General features: G+C 41.1%; 1 protein-coding gene across 1 annotated transcript in view; it reads right to left on the bottom strand.

Moving 5' to 3' along the window:
- NEO1 (neogenin 1) overlaps nucleotides 1-25,514 on the bottom strand; it is a 146,277-nt gene that overhangs the window by 52,803 nt on the left and 67,960 nt on the right. The window contains exons 5-6 of the mRNA XM_026068317.1: nucleotides 24,196-24,350; nucleotides 23,229-23,349 (exon numbers count right to left, since the gene is read on the bottom strand). Of these exons, the coding sequence (XP_025924102.1) occupies nucleotides 23,229-23,349; nucleotides 24,196-24,350 (276 nt within the window). The remainder of the gene's footprint in view (nucleotides 1-23,228; nucleotides 23,350-24,195; nucleotides 24,351-25,514) is intronic.

Raw genomic sequence — 25,514 nt, 5'->3', positions numbered from 1 at the left:
TACTGAGGAAGCTGGCTGACGTCACTGTGAGACCTCTATCGGCTTCCAACGTTCATGGCTTTTAGGGGGAGGTTCCTGAGGACTGCGATGCAGCAAACATCACACCCCTCTTCAAAATCACAAGGGCAGGATCCAGGGAGCTACACACTGGTCAGCCTCGCCTCCATCTCCAGGAAGCTTATGGAGCAAATCCTCCTGAAAGCCATGCCCAGGGACAGGAGGGAGAAGGTGCTGATGGGGAAAACCCAGCATGGCTTTACCAAGGGCAAATTGYGCCWGAGCAGCTCTGCAGYCGCCTCAGATGAAGTGACTGGCCCTGTGGTGCAGAGGAGAGGAGTGGAGGTTGCTTCCTTTGCCTTTAGCAAGGTCTTTGACACAGTCTCCCGTAGTCTCCCTGCAGCTAAACTGGGGACRTATGSACYGGGYGGGTGGACTGCGCAGCTTGTGCAAAGCTGGCCGGTCCATCAGGCTTCTGGCGTAGTGGTGAATGGGTGAAGACTCAGCAGCAGCCAGCTATGAGTGGCGTTACTCAGGGCTTGCTGCTGGGGCAGCTGGGGCTTCAGGTCTTCATCAGTGACCCGGGTAATGGGTCAGAGTGTGTCCTCACCTCCAAGTCTGGAGATGATACCAAATTGGGAGGAGCGGTCGATACACTGGAAGATAGAGCTGCTATTCAGAGGGAGCCCAACACAGACAAATGCAAAGTCCTGCAGCAGGGCCAGGGCAGCTTACCAACATTAATCTCGCTTCTCATAAATGATAATTAGAGTGCCAATTCAATACCATATTTAAGTGCATACTTAACTTGAGTACACACACGGTTCCAATTACACCAGCCAGGCTTCTCCTATATTTATATTTGAGCCGGTATTAATAGTTCCCCTGGACTGGAGCCTTAATCATTGCACTTTTCTTGATTCCCCTCACACAATTTTGCCACTGAGGATCACGGTTCTGCAAAACACTTGCTCAGTGCTTGCAGTTTTCAGCATCCTTCCCATGGTGTCTGCTTAATTGACTTCCATTTCATTTCAAATTTTAAATTTTCAGTTCTCTTTAAATTTCACACAACTGCTCTTGCAGAGAGCTTGAATTTCCTATTCTTCCGTTAGGTGATTACATTATTTAATTATTTAAAAACATGAAACAGTTTGAGGAGCAATCTCTATGGAAGCTATCACTAAAACGGTCTCGTATTGTTTAGCTACATCAGCCAAGTGCCTTCTGAAGTAGCATCCTGTGAACCGTTTTGGTGACCTCCGTAAATGATCGTTTCAAGCAATGTTTAAAACTACCTAACACATTGAATGCCTCATTTTTTTGAAAAGAAACTTAAGACACTTTAAAAATATCCAGTACAACAGACAGTTGCTACTTCACTTTCTTGACAAAAAGTTCCTTATAACCATTTCGGTTGTTTGTTTTATCTCTAGGAAGATTACAAGAAATGAATATGTATTATATGAACTTACACAGAACGAAACTTCAAAGAAATTCATTAGACTGCCCTTCTCCACAACAGCAGTTGTCTAGGATACCTATTCCAACTCAAAATGCAATGCACATATCTTCAGATTACCTTGTATTAATATTTCGGTTTCACTTATGTGTCTTGGTGATATTCTCAGGTGATCTGTTTGAAACTATATGCTCTTGATGCAAAAGATGCATCTTACCTATCTTTAAAAATCACCATGTTTAGTTAAAATGCAATACAAATATTTTTCAAAAAAAAGAAATAAAATGATGACATTTCTCTAAGAAATATATTAGCCTAATGAATTTTTAAAATTCATCTGCTTAATCTAAAACACATCCCACGTACTCATATATTTGTCTTCCTATGTAATGAAAAAGATCCATCTTTTACTTAAGTGATCTGCACCCAGTGCTTGAAGAACCTGCAGGCATCAAGATGAAGAGTCTGGGAGAGCTGCCAAGATTTCCCAGATTAACAGAAACTCAGTTACAGCCTTGTGCAAGATGAGAGACTAGAAATATTCCTTGTTACAGCATTGTAGGTAGATTGGTCAAACACAACAAAAACTAGTAGGGTATGAAAAATAAACCATGAACCTCATAAAAGCACAAAGGACTTGTAGATTGTACAAGTAAGGTAAGCAATGAATACACAAGAAAACTCACCCATGGAAAGCTGCAATTAAATACCAGCTTGGTGGTAATTTGGTACTGCTGATAGCTTTGGAACGTATTTAGAAGACTAGGTTATTTCTTTTTCCTTTTCCCTCATTCTTCCTCAAAACGCCTTGAGTGCCATTACAGATCGATTTGTACACAGCCATGTGAGCAGAATGCTCAGCAGCGCAGAGCTGTGCCAATGAGTAGTTGCACTAAAATTAGCTTTAATGCCAATAAGGGAGCAGCTTTATTACTTAAAGCTTTTAAGCGTGATGTAACAAGTAACATACAAAACAAGTCGTTTCCTTCTAATATACATTTCATCACTTTATATAAAGCATCTACACTCCAGAATATTCCTTACAGCGCTATTTCTAGACAGCTTTGCATTAATCTCAGGTTTTTAAAAAAGATGAAATAGGCATATTCAGCAAGTGAAATGTTATGAACATGGAAAAAGAATGATGTTGTTGCATGCCAGACATATTTACAACAGATTTATCTTTTCAGCCACTGCTGATATATCACCTTCTCTAAGCTTGTATTTTTCTAACGGATCAAGGAAAAGTCGTTGCTCAATTTAGTGTCACGCAAAGGCTGTACAGGCTAGATATAGCACACCGTCTTGAACAGCATTTGAAAGAAATCTTTCAGCAAAACAGCTGACAGAATAAATCACTCTCCTTTAAACAGTGGCTCCACTACAGGCAGGGGTTGAGAGGGGGAGACTGAGGTTAAATAACTAAATGTTGCTAAGAGGACAAATTAAAAATGTTGCAATATGCTTTTAATTCTGGACCAACAGGCAAGAAAAGCAGGTTGATTTATCTTTCTGCGTCGAACCCATAGGAAAAAGTTAAATTCCACGCAAAATATTTCAAACAGTCCTTTTTCTCCTCCACACAACAAATTTTCTAATACTTATGCCGTAACCTGGGCAACAAAACAATGCCTGGAATATGAGACTAAATAAATGCAGATAACACTTAACTACTGAAACGTGCCATCACTGCAGGCACTGGACTCCCCAAAATCCACCAAGGGGCTGAGATGGACAGAAAAATGAGAAAGGATGTTTTTACCACCCTCCTGCTAAAGGTCGCTTTTCCCTTGCCGTACACACGCTTTATACGGGATTTTGGCATGTGGCATTGTTAGCTGCCGGACCTGGCCGAGGAGGAGGCTCCTCATCGCTCACTTGACAGGTCTGCTCCCCGCAAACCAGCAGCTTCAGCGTGACAACGCACGGGCGCACACGGCTGCGTTGCTAATTTCTCAAGTCCCTTCTGTCGAGCTGTTTGTTGGCAGGCGTTCCTAGGGTTTCTTCTGGGCAGCTATTACCTGTTCCGACAATTTTATCAAACCGAAGACACATACTCGCAAGGAGTTAGACTGAAACCAAGCTAATATCCGCCAGTGACTTACAGAACTTGAATCCTCATCTTCAACAGCAGAAGCACAATATAAAACATTAGGTTGTTGAAGTCTAAGAGGTAAAAGCTACGGGGGGCCATCAAAGTTTGAGGCACTCATACGGTACCATCTTTCACTCAGGCAGCAAAAAGACCCTCACTGCTATTAGTGCAGTTCACCAAGTGTATGTCTGTGATGCTCTTCTGTCATCAACATTTCAGGATACTGATGCGATCTTTGAAAAACAACTCTGTCAAACATACCACACCCGAAAACTAGCAATTGAAATGATTTATTTGTGAGCTAACTATTAGAAATATTTTCCATGTTGTCCAGCCCCTCTGTTTTATATTTCCTTTTTCCTCCAGTTTTTCCTCCCGTGGCGCATTATTGGCATATTCACAGCTTCCTCCTGCTTTGGGCAATAACATTCCAATTATAACATCAGATATACTACACAAAGAAAAAATGGAATAGGAATGTTACCTGCTTTCAGGTTTGCCGCTGTTATCTGAATGACCTGGGACGAGTCCAATTCCCCATGCCTCAGCTACCTCCTACGTATAACAAGTATGTCACTACTACAACCCACTTCATGAAAGTAGTATTGAAACTTGAGAAATTAAGATGCACAAACACTTTAAGAACTACTTTATGGTCATGTTTAGAAAACTGTTGGCCATATTCAAGTGGCCCCAAAGTCACATTTCTGTGCCTGTCAAATGAGAGCACTTGGTGCTTCTTAAGCATGCGGGAGGTTACACCTACACTGGAGGACGGTGCAGTGCAAGCGGGGCAGAAGTGGAGGGCAAAACAGCTGTTGCTGAGAACCCAGCACCCACATTATGTGGACTCAAAAGGTTTCACTTTGGTCTAGCTCTTAGCCCGAACACCAAGACAGGACTGGAGCACATCTTCCAGCTCAAACACCGAGACGGGACTGGAGCACATCCTCCAGCTTAGCTCCACTGCCCAGGAAGCTAGATCCAAGCCTACTCTGAGATGCAGTTCGATGAGCGTTAAGAAGGGATGATGGGGAAACTTGTTTCAAGAGTGCTCTCCTGCTCCAAATGAAAACTTCCAAGCAGACGCACTCTCAGAGGACCGAGATAACGTGGCAAGTGGAGAGCAAGACAGACCAAGCCAACAGCAAACGCTTATGGGGACAATTGTGGAATTGGGGGCATCCGAAAGTGGTCAGTATATAGTATTACAGAAGAAAATAAAATCCTCACTATAAAGATTTCAGAATAGATTTTATAGCTTTTTAAATGTAAATAAATCCCTGGCTTCAGCATACTACAGTGACTAAGTATAGCAAAACATTATTTCACTCAAAAGTCTGTTGGAAAAACATGACCCAAGACATTCAAATCTCTAAATGCTTTGAAAACTTCAGCTGTATACCATAAGAAAAAAACATCTCACAGGTACCAATATGTTTCATTTTAATTGGGTGTATTCAGATAAGAGTGTTTACACGAAGATTTTAATCATTTAACTGATTCCTAAAAGGTAATCATGAATTTGAAACATTTTTCCTACTTTTATCTAAAGCACTGTTTTGCTAAATTTGTGCTTTAGTATACAATATCATTTCTCTTCCTCTACTTAAGGAGCAGAAGGATTTAACTTTCATCAAGATCAAGAGGCTGGGATACTTCAGAGAGTCATATGCAAAAAACAGTATTTTTTTAATTTTCAGGTTCCCTCATGGTATTCAAAGAATACGACACTAACTGGTTGCAATGCAGTCAGTACGAAATAATAAAATCAGTAAGTCCATGCCATACAGCTGTCTTTTAAAATGGTTCTCTCTCCTCCTTTTCCCCTGTCTTTTCCTTGTATCAAACTGTTGTCCCTCTTCATATGCTGGATTTCTAAATTTATTACAGAAGGGGTATCTTCTTGTTTTTCCTGACAGTCCCCTGCACGGTACCATAATCAAAGGAAAACATGGTAGCTGGTACTGTTAAGTTCTTATGGGACAAATGACCACGACGCTGAAGCTGATACTTTGATATTAACACTCTCAGTAAATCAGTTACAATAACTGAATTACTTCCCCTGGAAAAACTGATTAAAAGAAATACATCACACTCCTACTCTTCTACTAAGAGCAGCTTTCATACAAAACAGAAAAAGGGAATAAACTGGCACGGAAAAAAGAATGCATTAAACTAATTCCTGCTTGTAGATAATGAACATCCATTTTCTGACTCTCCTGGATTTCATAATGGCAGCCAATAGCACCTCTGTTCACCTGGTGTGACACCCATCTAGGTCTCATTGACGTGACAGACAATTTAATATTTCAGAGAAAATGCAAAATTAAACCAATAGTTGTATACAAAATTGCACATCAGGAGGTAATCTATACTGCAGAACATTTTGCGTGCGATTTTGCTGCAGAAGGAAATCTGTAAGAGAGAGAAAGCACATTCGAATTTTAAGGGCAACAGCTACAAGAAAGCACAGCTGTGGCCACCTGCATATAAAGCCTACTCACCTTGAAATTGTTTCTAAAATTAAAACTGCACAAACCACTCGGAAATGCAGAGCACATCTGCCGAGGAACGGGCCCTATAAAAGACTGGCTGCATGACTATTGCATATCAGGGACGACAGGCTCAAAAAAGAAAACACACAGAGTTTTCATGTTTTATATATTGCACCTTTTTATACATTATTTGCTATGGCTAATTGAAAATCCATTAATGTTGCTTACCATTGTATATAAAAGACATTTCGCACCGAAAAGGACAGAACAGTAGAAGATGAAGGCAGCACTCCCTAGATTTAGGCTTTGACTGCACTAATTTCTCTTTGGCACGGTATTTTTCTAGTAACCTTTTTTTCAGACAGGCTCACATGGCAACAGGATCTTAACATCTTTTGTTTTACCACTTCCCCCAGCCAAGGAAAGACCCAGGTGGCCAGCGATTTTCAACCTTAGGCACTTTTTCTGTGCACTTACACAATGGTCTTATTAAAGACAAGGCTTTTAACTTCTGCAGCATTTTCACTACTTCTGACTATAACAGGCTATTCAATGCACAATTAGTGATGGAAAAACACTGCTTGAAGTTTCAGGAAAAGCGGAAATTTATCTAAGAGCTCACATCTGCCGAAGGGGAGAGATTGGGAGAGAACAGGTTCAAAAGGAGGAGGCAGCAACACATACTCTGCAGTGAGAACTTGCCTTTTGGGCTGTAAGAGCCATCAGATTTTCCCAGCAGCACATGAAACCGTTGCCTGACACAAAGAACGGTTTAAGTGAGGTGCCCAAGGCAACATGAACTGCTGTGGGTGCAGCACACCCCACTCCTACCAGGTAGGTAGGCTGGTGGTCTTCTGATCCTACAGTAAGGCATTTCAAGGAGTGAAACCTGGAGATAATTATTCGCTTCTTCGTAGTACCATAAAACTTTCTTCTGGCTTAGCATCCTGAATCAACTAACTGCTGGGGCAGACAAGGAAGGGAAGCGGATGGGAAAACATGTGCATGGGGGAAAGCAAGACCAGGTGCACCACACCATCAAAGTGCTCCTCAAGGTGAACATGGTTAGCAGTGCCCAGCGAGCCCCATTGCCTTCGGTCACCTCCAAGGAGGTAGAGGAGCGAGAGCAGGACCCTGACACAACTTTCTGAATCAACTTTATCTCAAGTAGACTTAGACAAATACCATCCCCCACCCCAAGAAACAGCAAAAAACCCTGAAAAACAAAAACCCACCCTCATTATCTTCAAAAATGAAATGGAGATACTTACAAATATATCTTTATATTGACTTTTTTTTTTGCCTAGAGCAGATAAGACAAATATTTGCTGCTTTTTTTTTAATTGCCTTAAACTAATTTACCTTACCACTGGGAATGTGAACGGTTATTTACTCTTCACCCAATGCATACTTGCAAAAAAATGTATACAAGTAAATTCCTAACTCATGCCAACTGATTGTGATTTTTAAGCATTGATTTGGTTCTATATTCTAATGTAAAATGGACACCGAATAAATTGTGAACATATAAACACACTGACAAACATGTTTTCTGATAATGAGCCTATTTTTCAAAGGAAGTCATAAAATCCATTCGGATAAAGAACACTCCTCCCATATCCATTTCATTATAAAGCGCTTTGGTGTAGAGGAAACAATTTGATTTTTTCCTGTCATATAAAACAGCCATTAAAAAGGCGTGACAGCCTTTATTGACGCACTCCGCGCAGCGGTGAGTCCATGGAGGAAGGCAGCCTCTCCTCTAGTCCTACCACAAATCCTGCCGTTTAGATCAGATACCGCCGTTTCAGGAGAGGATGTAGAGAAAAAACGCACCCAATGCATTTCGATCATGAGGCTCGGGCTACAAAAAAGAAGGAAAAAAGCCAAACATATCCCTACCTGTCCCCCAAGGAGTTTAATGCTAAATACTTCTAAACAGATTTTGTTATTGGGAGAAAATTCAAACCATAACTACATATTGCAAAATGGAGGAATAAAGCATCTTAAAATTCCATAATGGTTATTTCTTTAAAATGATTTAAGGTTTTGCAACAACCATGCCTTGAGAAAAAGAGGTAAAAACACTAAACAAAATGCCCATATAGAGCCCTAGGCCATGCAGACACATTAAAAAGCACAAAAAAAGCCTATGCAGGTTGTCTTCTTAATGTAAACATTCATAAAATGAATTCTTATGCAGAATCAAAATCTTTCCAGAACAGCAGGGTCTGCGACAACATATCATAATTTGACCACTGTATCTCATAATAGGAAAATAATGATTTTATTTCAAGAGCAAACGTGCCTCATTTGAGCAAAGCTTCTTTACGGAATAGCTACTAATAAAAATACTGTATATTTTTGGAAAGAGATGATTTTTACAGTATGTGGATCTGTTTACATATCTGAAGCATTAGGTAAGATGGTTCCCTCAGTCGAAAGCTTCACTGGGACTCTGCAGGAACTCATCTGGTCAGCTTGAGCAGACCACCTCACCATGCCTTCATTTCCAGTCTCACCTTTTGTGGGTTTTTGCAGCGTTTTCCAGTTTTCCTTCACCATTGGCATACCCAACCTAACAGGGCCATGGTTGCTGTCGATTCTGTAAACACTACAAATAATTAACAATATCCATTGCAACAAGCCAGGTTTAGGACTGAAATTGTTGCTTTGCTGGCAGAAGAGCACCAGTATACTGGTACCATGACTGCCCCACCGTATTCAATTATTTAAGGATGCATTTCCAAAGAAATAATAGAGGATAACTGCTCCCTTGCTCTCTTTCTCAATAATAGCACAAATGGAAACAAATGAACCCAATTTAGAGGTGTGGTTACTAATCCACCAGGTTAAATTCCTGCTACTGTCAATGGTCTTTCTTCTAGTTAACTTTGACAACCCTTTATTTTAGACCAAAACATTCTTTTTAAAGGACCGTAATGCTCCTCAAAGCTTCCTCTGGATAAACGCTCATCTTCCCCTCCCGCCCCGTTCTGGAGAACTCCAGGCACTACCCTGCGTCTGATGGGCATCCGCGCAGAGGCGGCTCCGGCCCACACAGGCTTCGCCGGAGGAACGGCCGGCACAGGTTGCTCTGGGAAAGAACTCAGAAGTGAAATGCAATTCCCCGCAGTCCTGGATCTGCAGATACTTTAAACAGCTTAGACAGCACCTCTGGCCAGCAGGAGTTTCAACACGTGAGACCCCACGGCTGCTCCTATGGCACAATTCTACCTGCTTCTGCAGCAATCCTACTCTACGTGGCATTGGATTTGCAGATTCGTTCTGCATGGATTTCTACTTTAAAGACCGTACGTACCTGCTTACTCACCACGACAGGTCACCTTAGACACGCAGCTTTCACAGAAATGAGATGAGGTATCAGGATGTTCAGGTATTTGTATAACCGACACAAAAGCCGATCTTATGAACTATTAGTTAAGACTTTTTACTTTGTTTTTAAAGAGCAGGGCAATATTCTTTTGCTTCTTCTCTTTTCTAAATCTAATAGAAATGGTAATACCCACTGCTGAGACACAGCAGCTCTGCATGACTCAAGGCTAAGACTAAGCAGACCTAGGCAAGACTTTGCTCTTTCTCCTTGTTTTCCTTTAGCATCTTTGGTACTAGCGTGCTCAAAGGAAAAGCAGGCAGAATCCACTTGGCTTTTAAAGAATTTGGCTTCAAAAACATTTGATTCCCCCTATTTTTGGGGGGGTGGGTTGACAATCATCATTTCAAGAAAATATCACATAAGTCTGTTTTTAAGGCAGTGGCAACAGTGACAATTTTCAGTTCGTGTCAATACTGAGATTAGGCAAATCGAAGGCACCATTAAAAATGAAAATTGGATTTATTTGTTAGTGCACTGATTTTCATGTGACATAAAACCTATAGACATATTGAGGATGCCTTGTCAACACTGCTGGAAAAATACTTAACAGGAGTATAACAGCCTTAGATTCAGTTGTTTAAATCCCATTACGTATGCAACCAAACTGTAAATCAATCCTTCCTTTTTTCTTTTTCTCCAAATGGCATTCAGCTGTCTCTGATATTACTGTATAATTTAGCAACTCTGAAATATAAGGAATCAATTAAGACCATATCCACACGTCTATTCCCCTCTGGTGCGAGACTGAACAAATCTGATATTTTCCCTTGCACCATGAGGCTAGGATCAATTACAAATTAAGGCCACTTCTGTCAATATTCACATCCCTGTTTGTGAATAATATTGGCAAAGGAAATGCCGCCAGTAGTCACATTAGATATCAAGCTAAAACCGACCCTGTTGTTACACTCTTCATCTTAAAAAAGGAGAAAGAAAAAAAAAAGACACAATGAATATGTCGTATACCTATAGTGGATGTTTTTCACCATGCTTATTTTTAATTTCAGCTGGTAACTACAAACAATATATAGGAAGAGACACAATCAACAGCTTCTATTAGCTTTCCTGGCTGCAAAACCCCCTTCAGTTATTACACTTGGAAGCGTAACCAGGCTTTCAAGGTAACACTGGAAGAATGATATGAACCAGGGACTCAGCGCACGCGACGCTCTTTGGCCGGCATCAGCCCCTGCCCGGCCAGCGACGCACACGCGCCCTGCAGTGGACACGCTCTTATCGTTGCATGTCTGCTGCGGTGCAATAAAATAGAACGGGTAAAGGGTAGTGAACACTTATGAACATCTGTTCAGTGTTTTTTCAAGATACGGTGAAGCTTTTTACTACCACAGGTTCCTTCTCTGCCTCCACTTAATATTCTTTATGCATTATTCCTCTTTATAGTATGACGTTTGTACCATTTCTTTCAACACGAGTCCCTATCAACCGTTAATTGCCCTGATGAAAACCAAAATTAAACAAGCGACACAGTAACTGTTTCAAAGTATAACTGCAGAAGTAGCAGCCACCATAACCTAAGTTTCTGCTGAGCAGACCTCAGTTTAAAGTCATGGCGCACGCAATCTGATGTGAATACCTTCACAGGTTTCAAATTCCTTTGCCAAATTAACTGTAAATACAGTCATAAAACAAGGCATAAAACTAATAAGCACAATCAAAGCATCCTATAAATTTTGTTATACCTTCTGAAATTCACTGCACATGGACAAACATTAATCTATTACTAATTTAATCTCAATTAGAGCAATTCACTTAAAGCACAGGCCAACTTTAAGCATGAATAGTCCACTGAATGCAGAATATGAAAACTATTTGGGTCACAATTTCATGAAGTTAAAATTTAGGAAGTCTGAGATAGTTTAACATAGTTTAATCAGTTAGACTTCTCAACACGACTCTACCTAAGTCGTGTTGTTAAACAGGGAGGAAATAAATCTCAAACCAGAACTAAATCAAAAAATTCAATTAACAATGAATTAAAACAGCTTTCTTGCAATTTTTATCATACAGGCAGTCATTGAGAAGTATAATACTGTTTTTCACAGAGCAAGACTGAGTAATGTAAATTAAAATCAAAATTAAAATGAAAAAAAGTCTTTCAGCATCAAAGAAGAGAACATACTGTTATGTTTATAGAAAATTAGCAACAAAGTGTATACAACTAGCAACAAAATCTTTCTCGGAGTTTGGCTTTGGTTTTACAAAACACTGTTTAAAGTCAGTTCGAGATTTCAGATGCTGTTTATGTTCCTAAAACACAACTTTCAAAATGAGACATACAAGCTGTTCATCTATAATTCAGATGAAGTCATTTGGATATTTTAAGACAGTGATTGAGACAGCAAGTTTGGAAAAGCTTTCACCTACTTACAACACAAGCACGGTCATTATTTTTAAAAACTTCATTATGCAATCAGCATTGAGGTCATATTTGTTACAGTCATTGCTTTGAGCATTTTCACAGAATTGCAGTGTCTACAATATCCCAGAACTCTTGCATTTAAAAAGAAAATGGGTATTTATGGATGTGAATATTTTCATAGACGTGAATATGTTGTGTACACAGAAAAACAGAGAGCCGAGGTGCAAGTGCAATGGTGTACGAGGAAATGACTTGGATTTCAAAACACAGTAACTGTCCCTACACATTCACGCTGTTTTAAATGACACAGAAGTTATTTAACTCGAAATATCCCAGTCCAAAACTTGTGGTATTATTTTCTAAATTGCAAATCCGTTTTTGCCATCAACTCTGACAAATTGCTGTAGGTATGTTCAACTGAATTTGCAACGCAAGAGTTTGAATACGGCAGCTGGCTGTTTAGATTAAACAAAGCCTTAAATGTGCTGAGCAAAAAATACTCAAGCGTATGCTGATACATGATGGATAAAAGTGGACAAAGATTTCTGGATGGGAGAGGAAATTCCCCTGCTGCTGTCGTCTCTGAAGAGCCTCATCGTCGGGGATTTTCCGTTTTTGGCTCTTCCCCCATAAGGGACCAGATGGGAACTCTCAAGTCTCGTCCGGATTTTGATCCTAGCAGCGGCACGTGCACTTTGCACGGAGCAGCTGCTGGCTGCTCCCCCGAGACCCATGATCCGTTTCTTTGGAGTACTTTTTCCTCGTGACAGAAACTGTGAATTTTTGGCTACAAGGGTTTTACAGCCTTACTCTTCAGTTTCAATCTACAAATCATTTCTTCTGTGGTGGACACTGCTGGACTTCTGAAAGCCACCCTTGCAAACCGCAGGGACCTCTTCTGATTTTCCTTGCTTTATGATACAAAAAATTGCACGAGACAAAACATGAAGACCCTTCTGTCCGTGGGAAGTAGAGCAGTCTTCAGCAAGTATGCCCAACAGAGTCCTCCTCTCTGATTCAACCCAATTTTTTCATCTCGCTCTGACATTTCAGCCACAATACCCTGCACATTTTTCAAGCACCTCTGTAGTCTTGGACGACTCCATAGAATTGCACGGAGTGAGAAAATATTAACTGCATTACCCTGACAACAACACTAAATTTGTTATTGATTCACAGTATGCGATTGTAGATAAAATACTTCAAAAAATTACTTCTCCGAGAAGTGAGAGATGCTGAGCAGAAATTACATTTGATGTGTGTACAATCATCCAGAATTGTTCCTGAGTTAACATGCGAGTTGTCTGCCCTTGGCTTGAACCAGACCAAGGTGGTAGAAGACAAATTTATGTAGTGGAACATTTTACATAAGAAAATATCCAAAAGTGCATACTGAGCTTTTCAAATCAGAGCACAAGCCTGTTAATGCCAAGTCTAGTTCTTCTTTCACTAGCAGCCAAGATTTGTCAAAAAGAAATAATATTTTCCTTCTGTAACAAAATAATAGAACTTACAGACTGGGAAAAGCAAATTCCTATATCTTGACTTAAAAAGGGCTTTTGACATTGCTTCACATGACACTTTCATAAGCAAGCAAACACGTTCCAGTCAAGACTACTACAAAAGTGGATGCTTAACTGGCTGGAAAACGACACTCAGAGCAGTTATCATCGCCTCCTTATCAAAAAGAAAGGTAATACTGAACCAGGATGCACAGGACTGTATGCTGAGCTCCACTGTATTCAATATACTCTTTAACAACCCAGATGAGGGAGTAGAGAAAACGCTCATAATCCTTCTAAGAACGCCAAGCCAGGAGGGCTGCGAGCACACCAAAGGACAGGGTCAGAATTTCAAAGTACGTTGTCAAAGTGGAGAAACAGCCTGGTAGAAAAACCTTGAGATCCAGAATAGGGACAAATGCAAGGTTCTCCACCCTACACTTAGGCAAGAAGAAATGACTGTACAAATAAAGGAAAAACGACAACTACCTCGCAAAAAGTTAAGTAAGAAGGGATACACTTGCGATAACAGATCACAAGGTGAGATGAGCCAACAGCGTTTCAAAAAACACAACCACCCTGTTACATGAGCAGAACTACAACCTAGAAGACAGAGAAGCAACCTTCTTCCTTGGGTCAGCATTGGTACATCCTCGCTCAGAGAGCTGTGCTCAGTTTGGGACCCTGTGCTTCAAGAACGGTCAGAAAGTCTAGAGCAGAGCAGTAACAGTGGTCAGAGACCTAAAAAATGTTCCCCACAGGAGAAGGCTGGTGGAACTATCCCTTTCCACAGTCCAGAGAAGAAACGGAGAGGAAACATCCTAACAAACTTCAAATACACAAAAAGGAGCAAAGGACTTCACTCCTCTGTTCACCTTGGAGAGGAGGGACAAAAAGCAATGAGTGTAGAGCTGAAGCAAGGGAGATTAAAGCTAGAAATTTTTTAAAAGACTGTATTTATAAGCAAAACGGAACACTGGAAGAGACTACCCGAGGGATATGCCGGGGAGTTATTTTGTCTGTTTTTTATTGCACAAGTAATGCAGACATTTATCGAGAATGTCTGAGGTAGAGTGGATTTTGCATGGGCTAGAGGACAACTTGAATTCCCTTTCACTTCTGTTTTCCTTGATTATACACAGTAATTCAGTTCTCAGTAGATCCCGAGAAGCCTGCCCCAAAATCTCAGGCTTTTTTCTCCATGATGATTTATTCCTATCACCAGTCAAACTTCCAGAGAGCAGCGGTGTTTCTTGGAGCTCAATTCCACACGGCGACACTTCTGACCACTGCTACGTTCTACAATAATAAAGACTGTTTTCCTTAGTGTTAAATATGATGTAATTAAATAAAATGTTTCTCTCTCTAGATCAGAAGCTTTGCCGCTCGAAGCACTGACAGACATATTTCTGTAAGCTTTTTCTGTCTTAAATACATTGAAATCCTTTCAGCAATAAACAAAAAACTGCATCTTCAGCAATGCACTGGCAGCTTTTTAATGTGAGTAGTAAACTGGTCAGATCTGCTGTTTCATATTCCTGGGAACAGCTGGGGAAGAGGCAACCTATTGGGTTAGCCTGCCTACTTACCTCCTTCTCCTGTACCTGAAATGTCCTTGTTTGCAGATTCTCTGAAAATTCAGAGACTGTTAATAAATAACATTCTGAATAGTAATATCGATGTATCATGGTTAGAGACTAAGTGTAAGGGTTCGTCCTTCATAGAGAAGTTAAATCCAAGGTTTGACTAACAAGAAATTGGAAATCCAACTATAGGTGGAAATTTTCCTTGACTGGCATCAAACTATGGGAGCCGAAATAGCATGTAAGATAGGAGCTTTCCATTGAAATCTCCGAGTCTGTGGCAGCCTGAAACAACCTCACCAAACAAATGATACTGTAACAGAGGTACTGCAAATGCTCCAAACAGCAAAGAGTGAGAGGACACACTTTCTAAAGTGCAGTCTAACACACTTCAGTCAGTCTCCAGTATCACTACAAAGTCATGAACTGAACTGAAATCAGCTATATCCCACTGTATGTGTCTCCTTAGCCTTCGTCTCACGCTGTGAAAGCCAAAAATACAACTTGCAGTATAAAAATGCCATATTTTTGGCACAGTTCTAGCCGAAACATGCTGACTCTGGAAAACTTTCCAAAACTCCTGCACACTTCACTTCATTGTCATGAGACCTGACACAGCTCACTGCCGAACTCAGCACTGAAGCAGCAATGTAAGATGAAATTATTCATGCAGCAATGGTGCCCAGACTCAACTGACTACAGAGAGAGCACAAATTTTAGGTCAATAAATGATGTCTTTAAAACTCTCTCAGAATTAGATTCACATAAGGCAATTCAGTGGAGGAATTAATATCACACAGTGTAATGTATAGTTATACTTTAATCAAATTTGGTTTGCAATGTCAGACTGTGTATCCTATATCAGGTATTTATAATTCTCATAAGGTGATCAGCAGGTGAATATATATTTCAAATTGTCATAATTTGACTTAAGATTGTAAACTTCAAAGAGGTAAATAAGGTCCATTCACACCTCTCAGACTGACGTTTTTTCTGAATCATAAAATAATACTAGTTGGAAGGCATCTCTGGAGGTCAACTATTCCACCTGCTCGCACAAAGCAGGGCCAGCTTTGCTCAAGGCCTTGTCCTGGTGTGTCTCAAATATCTCCAAGAACAGAGGCATTTTACAATCTCCCTGGGCAACCTGCTTTAACTGTTAACTACCCTCCCTGTGAAATTGTTTCCTCGAATCTAGTTGGAACTTCCGTTTTTGCAACTTTTGCTCATTTCATGTCATCCTTTCAAGGTGCACCTCTGAGAGGAGGCTGGTTCCATCTACTCCCATTAGCTTGTGGAGCAGTAAGATGCCCTCTTAGGCTTCCATTCTTAAGGCTGAGCAAACTCTGTCCTCCCAATGCCTCAGTACATCTCGGTACATCATGTGCTCCAGCCCCTTAGTCATCTTGGTGGCTCTCCACTGGGGCTCCAGTATGTAAATGTCTTTCTTGCATGACAAGTTTAAAACTGGACAGGATCATCCTGATGTGGTCTCACAAGTGCCAAGTAGAGGGAAATAATCACTTCCCTGGACCTGCTGGCTACACCAGCAAGTCCTTTTCTGCAAAGCTGCCTTCTAGTCAGTCAGCACCCAGCCTGTGGTATTGCACGGAGACATTCTGGCCCCGATGCAGGACTATGCGTTTGTCTGTGCTGAGCTCTCAGTTCCTGTCACCCACTTCTCCAGCCTGTTGGGCTCCCTCTGAATAGCAGCTCTATCTTCCAGTGTATCAACCGCTCCTCCCAATTTGGTATCATCTCCAGACTCGGAGGTGAGGACACACTCTGACCCATTACCCGGGTCACTGATGAAGACCTGAAGCCCCAGCTGCCCCAGCAGCAAGCCCTGAGTAACGCCACTCATAGCTGGCTGCTGCTGAGTCTTCACCCATTCACCACTACGCCAGAAGCCTGATGGACCGGCCAGCTTTGCACAAGCTGCGCAGTCCACCCRCCCRGTSCATAYGTCCCCAGTTTAGCTGCAGGGAGACTACGGGAGACTGTGTCAAAGACCTTGCTAAAGGCAAAGGAAGCAACCTCCACTCCTCTCCTCTGCACCACAGGGCCAGTCACTTCATCTGAGGCGRCTGCAGAGCTGCTCWGGCRCAATTTGCCCTTGGTAAAGCCATGCTGGGTTTTCCCCATCAGCACCTTCTCCCTCCTGTCCCTGGGCATGGCTTTCAGGAGGATTTGCTCCATAAGCTTCCTGGAGATGGAGGCGAGGCTGACCAGTGTGTAGCTCCCTGGATCCTGCCCTTGTGATTTTGAAGAGGGGTGTGATGTTTGCTGCATCGCAGTCCTCAGGAACCTCCCCCTAAAAGCCATGAACGTTGGAAGCCGATAGAGGTCTCACAGTGACGTCAGCCAGCTTCCTCAGTACCGTCAGATACTTCTCACCCAGCCCTATGGGTTTGTGTATGTTATATTTGCTTAACTAGCCCCTAATTTCATTTTCTTCTATGGGGCATGCTTCACTCTTTCAACTCTGTCAGCAGGTTTAGGGGTCTGGTAGACCTGAACAGAGACCTTACCAGTAAAAAACAAGGCAAAGAAGGCACTGAGTCCTTTGGCCTTTTCTGTGTCATTCCTCACTAGGTTTCTTGCCCTACTGCACCCATGTGCTTATAGAAGCCCTTCCTAGACCTTCTTGGTTCCAACTCCAGCTGAGCTTTTGCCTTCCTAGGTCCATCCCTGTGCCCCCAGGCAACGTCCCCCACTTTTCTGCCTCTGCTTCCAACTTCTACATACTTTTTGCGTTTGAGCTCTGTTAGGTGCTCCTTGTTTATCCATGCTGGCCTCCTTCCATACATGCTCAACTTTCCGCACACTGGAATGGATTCTTGTACTTCGAGGAGGCTGATCTTTGGGATCAAACAGTTCTCCTGTTGCCCATCACAGTCTCACATAACAAGCCAAAATCTCCTCTCCTGAAGTCCAAGGGTGTAATTCTGCTATTTGTCTTCTCACTTCTCTTAGGAGCCTAAATTCAAGCATCTCATGATCACTGCTGCCAAGGCTGCCTTGACCTTTATATCTCTGACCGGTTCTTTTTTGTTCATGAATAGCAGCTCCAGTACAGCACCTCCACTAGTCGGCTCATTATTGTTTGCCACACCACAAGCTGCCCTTCCAGCACATACCAGACGGTTAAAAAACAACCCATGAGCGCGAGGGCCTGCAATCTTGAGGTTTCCCCCAGTTGCTTAAAAAATGGTTCATCTCCTCCTTCCCTTTGATTAGGTGGTTTGTAGCAGATGCACCACAATGCCATCTTTCCATCCTCTGATCATTACACATAAACTCTGGGCTGGCTTGTCACCCACCCCAAGGTAAAGCTGCATGCATTTGAGCTGCTCTTTTGCGGACAGCACAACTCTCTTCCTTGCTTCCCTGCCCTGTCCTTCCTAAAGAGCCTGCCTCCAACCTTTGGAGCGCTCTCATCATGCGAGCTATCCCAACACACCTCCATAATCTCAACAGCCTCACAGCTCTGCAACAACACACAGACTTCTAATTCCTCCTGCTCATTTCCCATGCTGCACACTGCTCTTGGCAATATTAATTCACATGCAGGATATCCTTTCTTAGATATAAACTATTTTTCTTGACAATTTAAAGAAATGGATAGGTCCACTACAAAAATCTTGACGTAGCACATTACTGGATGCCAGCAGCATTTCATGCACTCACTTCAAGATCTCACCCCATACAGCTCACGAGGATGGCACAAAACACTACCTTTTGCAGCAGGTGAGTACAAAATTCACTCAGTAAACTACATTTACTTAAGAATTTTAAAGGTGACACGGCGCGTCTCGAATGATGTTTTGAAAGTGTTCTCTGAACAACATGGCATATTTGTTTACAGTGTATGATTTTTCTGTACAGCGCACTCAGTAATCGCTCCTTTTTTTGCTGCCTGAATACTTGTCAAATGCCTATCACATAGGGGTGACAGGGAACCATCTGCCTTCCTCCCCCAAAGGCACCTCCTTTTACTTATTGCCACCTGTTCTTTTTCAGTCCCCAAATGGCAATTCGAAGCAATGCCAGATACACTGAAAAAGGCCAGGTTACAGGTACTGGCTGAATTTTTCAGTCTTGTCACTACCACTTAACCTCCACCAAGAAAAGCCAAATGTATATATTGCTGAGGTTTTCACGGACACAGGTTCACACAAAATAATGCTGTAAAAATGATGACAGGGAATAGCTTTGCTAGAATTAGTGAGCATATTATTGTATCTGATCCATATGTTGTAAAATTGAGAAGGTCAAGCGCTGACCAATCGGGATATAATAGTAAGTAAAAAAGAAAAAGCTGTTTTTGTGTAGAAGGGGTTGGATTTCGAGGTTCCTGAGACTGTCATTCCCAAGTACTTAGACTTGGGAAAGACTAACAAAGACTAAGTTTCTTCCTTCTCATTGTGATAAGCAGGAGACCCCCATGGTGGCATTCGAAGGAAATAAGAAAAGACAGTTTATCTGCTGAGTCAATGAGGCCAAGACAGGAGCATCAAGATCGCCAAAGGCTGGCAGAGGGCAAGCGAAGAGGAAGGTGATAATTCAGCTCCTTCCCTTTCTTTAGGTAGTTATTTAAATTCTCCCTAAAAGGCTGACCTACCCTCCACTGCAATTCCCAAGGTACTCAGCATCAAGGGGAAAGACAGTATTTCAGAAATAGGGACAAGACTTCGAATCTCAAAATATTTTAAAAGCACAAAAAATACTTTTTAACTCTCTTGCAGAATGCTGCACCCAAAGTGCAAGGGATATTGGTACAAGAGTATTTACTCAGATCATTTACCTGAGTCAGTCCTACTCCATCTCCTCCCCCTTCAACCTTCTCAATTACAAACAGCTGTCCTAAAATCTCTTCTCTCCGTGACACAATTTTCTGTTACATATTGCAGAAAATGCAAAAGTTGGGGACTTGTACAGCCAATCCGTTTCCTAGTGCAGTCTTTTCTAAAGGCTTAAGCCATCAGAGCAACTGAAAATAAAATAGCCACCCCAATAAGCCTTCAAATTACTCTAGCTCTTTTAGCCAGTCAATTCTTTGCTTTATTATATCGTCCACAAATAACTTCCACAAACATTGCAAGCCTTCCAAAAATCATCACAAATACACAAAAGACCAATGCAAAACAAACTTGTGTCTGATCAGTAATTATATTAAACTTATTCTTAATATATGAGAGGCTGCATGTGCATGTGTGAGTGTCACTACCCACCACAACACATACCCACTCACATGCACGCACAGCTTCCCTGCACGGTGAAACTCTCGTTGGGCAGAGGACAAGGTGGAACACCAAAATATTGCTTCCTGTAGAGTTAGAAATTAATGTCCAAGTATAGAAAGATTTTTGTTGCAACAGATTATCACTTATTTACTTTATGCCTATCAGATTTAAAAATTATGCTACCATTAAGATTGAAGAAAATACAGATGTGATATTTTATTTTCAAACCACTTGGAAAACTTAACAGCACACTCCCATCAAGCTGTGTATGAAACAGCAAAGTTCTAGGCAGCAAAAACCAACACACGGAAAGATTTCCATACAACAAGTTTAGAATCAGACAAGTTAATGTATGGAAGAGGCGACTAAGATCCCATCAAAAATGCAAACTGCAAATGAAAAAACACTGTTATTGGTTTATTCCACCAATTTAACCTTTCTCAGCATATCTCCCTCAAAGTCTGAGTGACCCAGCCTTTCCCAGCTATTCAAACTCATCTTTTAGGGCAGTCAACCATCCCCTTGCTTGTTGTCAATCATACCATATGCAGTGCTGTATTCTCTTTATAGATGCCCATCACAATAATCTTGGACCATTTCTTCAACACTAGCCCATAAAGAATGGATGTGACCTGCCTATCTGAGGAACTCCTTAAGGCTTCTACTTTCTCATTTAAATTTAATTTATTAAAAATCAATTCAACATTATAACCAAAAGGCCTAACTGGAAAGAGTCTGTAAATAGTCAGATGCTTTCCAATCCCATTTTAGAATGAGAAAACTGAGAACAGAAAGGGAAGGAACACACTTTTGATTTGGAAGACGTACTTCAATCAATTCATAATCAACATTTTCCCCTGAAATTTATTATTTTCCTAATTGGCAAGGTAGATACTTCTCATTATCAGGTGTCAAGAGACAATTTAAGACAAATAAAGCTTTCTGAATTAATGACTGAAGAGTTCAGAGTGGTTTTTGTTCAGCTTAGTATTTTTAATTTCATATCTAGATACCTGTCATGAGAGAATACTGTATATGATACTTTCACACAGCTTCCCTCTTCACCGTTTATTTATTGTGCTATCGTATTAAAATAAGATATCAAATATTGGCATTTTCTTTGAGTGTATATATTATACCACTTTTTATAAATCAGGACTGAGTAAGGCACAGCACATTCATGCCTCTTGCACTACTTGTTATGCCACTACTTAATAACAAGAAAATAAAGTGTACTTCCAGTGAGGTACCATGTAATCATTTCTACCATTGAAAAAGAACAACAACTTATATATATCAATGTTACACAGGGAGCGTATTGTTAAAAACACTGCAGGCCATGTAACAGAACGATATGATTTGATGGGTGTAATTTTACACCCGATACGAGACTCCACCAACACTGCATCCATAATCCTCTGGCAGCATGCAAAAGAAAAAGGACAGCATTATAAGGCAAAGTCCCTTAGCACAACAGGACAGGTTGCCAGCGCAGAACAGGAAGGAGAAACCACCGGGCAAACGACAGGGGACGGAAAGGAAAAGAGTGAGACCACAGGAACCAAAATACTAACAATAATTTATAAACCACTACTGGGAATGGGGTGAAAGTACAAACTTGGGCAGGGCATGGCTTCAAAACTCAAGTACACTAATTATTCAATACTTTTCAAAAGTGGAAAATATGGAATAATGCTTCTGTGTAAAAGATTTGGAAACTACTCAGGTGATTTATGCATACAGCAGAAATAAAATTACTTTTCATAATTTTTTCTGGCAACACGATGACAGTAGGCCAGTGCTGGATCCAGCTGCCTAAGACTAGTCCGAGGTTGAAATCCCATGGCTTCATAGCATTAAAGCTACTGAATCCAGTAGAGGGCACCTTTCATTCCAGAAATAATGGTGTAAAGTACATGCATCTCTTCAGCCAGCAATGAACATACCCATATCCAAAGCAGAATTCAGAAGAAGTTAAAAGTGCACAACTACTCTACAAAACAATTGGAAAAAAAATGGAAATATATCTCTTTATGGCACACTCGTAAAGAGTTTGTTGTCTGTACCTTGAACACCAAAACCAGGTCTAGCTGCTTTGTATCTGCTAAAATGTCAAGTGTGAATTTACGTCATGCATCCAGTCATATGTGACAGTGTTTCTCCTAAAATCCTGCCATACAAAAGTTTTGCTATACACAGGCAAACACATAAGAAATTCCAATTCTGAAACATTACTGAAAAAAGACAGGCAACACAAAAGTCAAAAAAAGTAGGAATTAATATTTTCTTGTCTGGCTCTTTCCCTCTCCTTACTACAGGTTTTCTTCCTTGTGCTCTCAGAAATTATTTTCAAGAGCCTTGTGACTTCTAAGAGCAAAACAAGCTGATGCCTTAAGCAATGACATTTTTACTACCTTTTTTCTGGAACAAAGTAGTTCTTTAACGTAACAACAATTATTCTGTTCTAATATCCAAATATGTGATGCAGGACGCTGCATGTTTCAGTAACAAGAAGGTGAGCGATGTTAGTGATTCCACAGACTAGAGTTTGATAACAAATATTTGTCTCCGACTGTGACTCTAACTCAAGAAAAAATTTCTTGCATCTGCAGTTTGCAGAAGCGATAGAGCTTACTACTTTTTTCAACTGATAGCAGAAAAAAGCTTCTGACACTGTAACAATTTGGTATGAAATAGTTCATTCGTACGGGGCTCCGTAAGTACTCATTTTTCAGTTTTGTAATCACGGTGATCGTTTCAGCTCAGCTGTCCCACCATTTTTTAAAATCTTGGTATGCAGTAAAGTTTCAGATCTTTGGCTCTGGTTTATTACTGCACTAAATATTTCCAAAATATTTTCCAAAATACAAGGTGAATCCTGCAGAACTCATTAATTTCTCCTAAGTAACTATAAATGTACAGTGAGAAGATGACACCGAGCCACTCATATGCTTTAAGAAAAACCATCCCAGTCTAGCTGAGTTATAGATGCAACACATCAGGTGCAAAAGGTCTCTCGAAATTGTTCTCCCCATCTTTTGGCACTATACTGTCAGTGTTTATCTTACCAAGGTCAAGTATTATCAGCTGGGCTCCAGCCTGTGTGTTTCCAACATCATTTTCTGCAATGCACTGATAGAATCCCTCATCTGATTTCACCAGACCCAACACTTGCAGATTATGTTCTCTCTGAGGAATAAAGGACAAATGCAACACTTAAAAAAAAAAAAAAACATGGGCTGCAATTGCAAAAACAATGCTGTTATTATGGCACATTACTACGACAGGAGAAAATTCGGAATAGCAAGACACAAAAGCGTACTTGGAGTCCCTGTCAGATATCATCTCTTTTTACACCAAATCCTCAAATCGTGCTGTATCAAAAATGAGCACAAGTTCTTACTAATAGACTATCATTTTTAGCATCACATATCACTGGCAAGTCATAACATTCACACAGCCATTTTGATGATATTTTAAGCACTGAAAATAACCGAGTAACTCACTGTTCAGTCCTGCAGCCTCACGTGTACCCAATTACACCATCAATAAGTTCTAAACTACGTCTCAGTAATGACTTTCACTGCATCTAAAGGTTCACAGTAGCAGCAGTAGCATGCCAAAATTCATGATCCACAACTCCATGACATTTGAATTTAAATCCGTGTTTGAAATTGTAATTTTCATCCATCACAGATGATGGGAGAAAACACGCACAATCAGAATTAATGGCGAACTCACAAGTTCAAGCAACAAATTGCCTTTCGCCATTGAGTGTGTGTCCCCCTCTCTCTCCTGGAATATCTAAGTAGAAAGAAATAGTCACACAATATAAGCGACACGCCTTGGCGTTTCAATACAATGACTCAATTATAGAGCACTAAAGGATTCAAGAAACCATTTAATCCTTCCAGGCCCCAAACTGTAAAACCAGGAAGCTGGTCCCATAGAAGCGCCGAGCTTCTATGCATATGCCTAAGAGGATTAAGCCACAGGTCAAGAGCTTACAAAGTGCAAAACCGACAGCGTACTTACAACAATTTTGAAGTAGTCGCTCGGGATCACCATGTCTCCATTCTTGACCCATTTCACAGTCGGAGTCGGTTTTCCTGTCACCTCGCACTCAAACACAATGTCCATAGATTCATGTGCGTATATATTCACGGGCCGCTTCAGAAATTCAGGAGGAACTTGAAACAGAAGAAAGAGAAAACAGAGTGTTAGCACGCCCAAAACACGCCAGCTGCACTTGTGCTCAGCAATCCAGTAAGACCCAACGCACGGAAAACGGCTTCAGGGGCTGCAGCACAACCAGTAGCATCGTTGGCAGAAATCTGCAGACCGGGGTGGAAAAAGCGCGCGCCCAGCTCACTTGGGCTCCTTTGAAAGTCCTAACGGTACATTTTAATGGACAAGAACAACCAAGCCAAACAGAAGACACAGTTGTTCAAGCTTCTTTTACATCCTACTGGGGGAAGGGAAAAATCAAACCCCAAAAACCGCACGACCAACCAGTGCTGATATATGCAGCTCTGCGTTGCTTCAAAATTACTTTGGGGCCAGTTAAAGAGCCAGCCGTTTTAATTTGAAATGACATCTTGGGAATACATGAAAAAAGAGGTGTAAAAAGTGTAAAGATACATGTGCCATTTGGAAAGAAACCGTCCCGTGGCGGGCGAGCGTGTTGCATTCGCTTCTCTGACCCAGGCACGGTGCTGCACCGCAGCGGGACGAAAGCGCGCAGCGCACACGACCCGTGCGTCGGGGATCGCTCGCAATCCTGCGCTACCTCACCGTCCACCCGAATAAATCATCTAGTGCTCCACTGTGCAACAGTTTTATGTGCATTCCACAAAAAAAAAAAAAAGAAAAAAAAGAAAAAAAAGAATCGTGTTACACGAGGTTATACAAAAGCGTTCGCCATCTCTTTCAGCAAAGTTTGCTCCTTTATAAAACGGGAATATTGTAATTTAGATTTGCAATGGAAAACAGGCTATGATGAAAATGGCTAACTAAATATTTTTCAGTAATCTGCACTTTACGGCCAGCTGGAGCTCCATAAAACAAAGAACTGTGGCTACGCAGTCAGCCTACATTATACAAAAGAGTTTATCAGCAGCAGCAACAATTTATTTAAACAGGCAAAATTCTGCAGTTGATACAACAGAGGTTTTTCAGAGAGCGTTCTCTGTACCTAATGTTTAAAGCAAAAGGCAACAAAAAGGAAAAATATACAATAATACTTTTAAAAATAAATGGACACAAATCTAAAACAAAACGTTCTGAATTCCCAGGGCTCCCGTTGCCTTGTGCTTCTGCGAATAAACCGAGCATACCAAATGGACAGCACTGTA

This window comes from Apteryx rowi, unplaced genomic scaffold (genome assembly GCF_003343035.1).
Source record: "Apteryx rowi isolate R43461 unplaced genomic scaffold, aptRow1 scaffold_27, whole genome shotgun sequence".
Taxonomy (NCBI): domain Eukaryota; kingdom Metazoa; phylum Chordata; class Aves; order Apterygiformes; family Apterygidae; genus Apteryx; species Apteryx rowi.
This window is presented reverse-complemented; position numbering and strand designations above follow the sequence as displayed.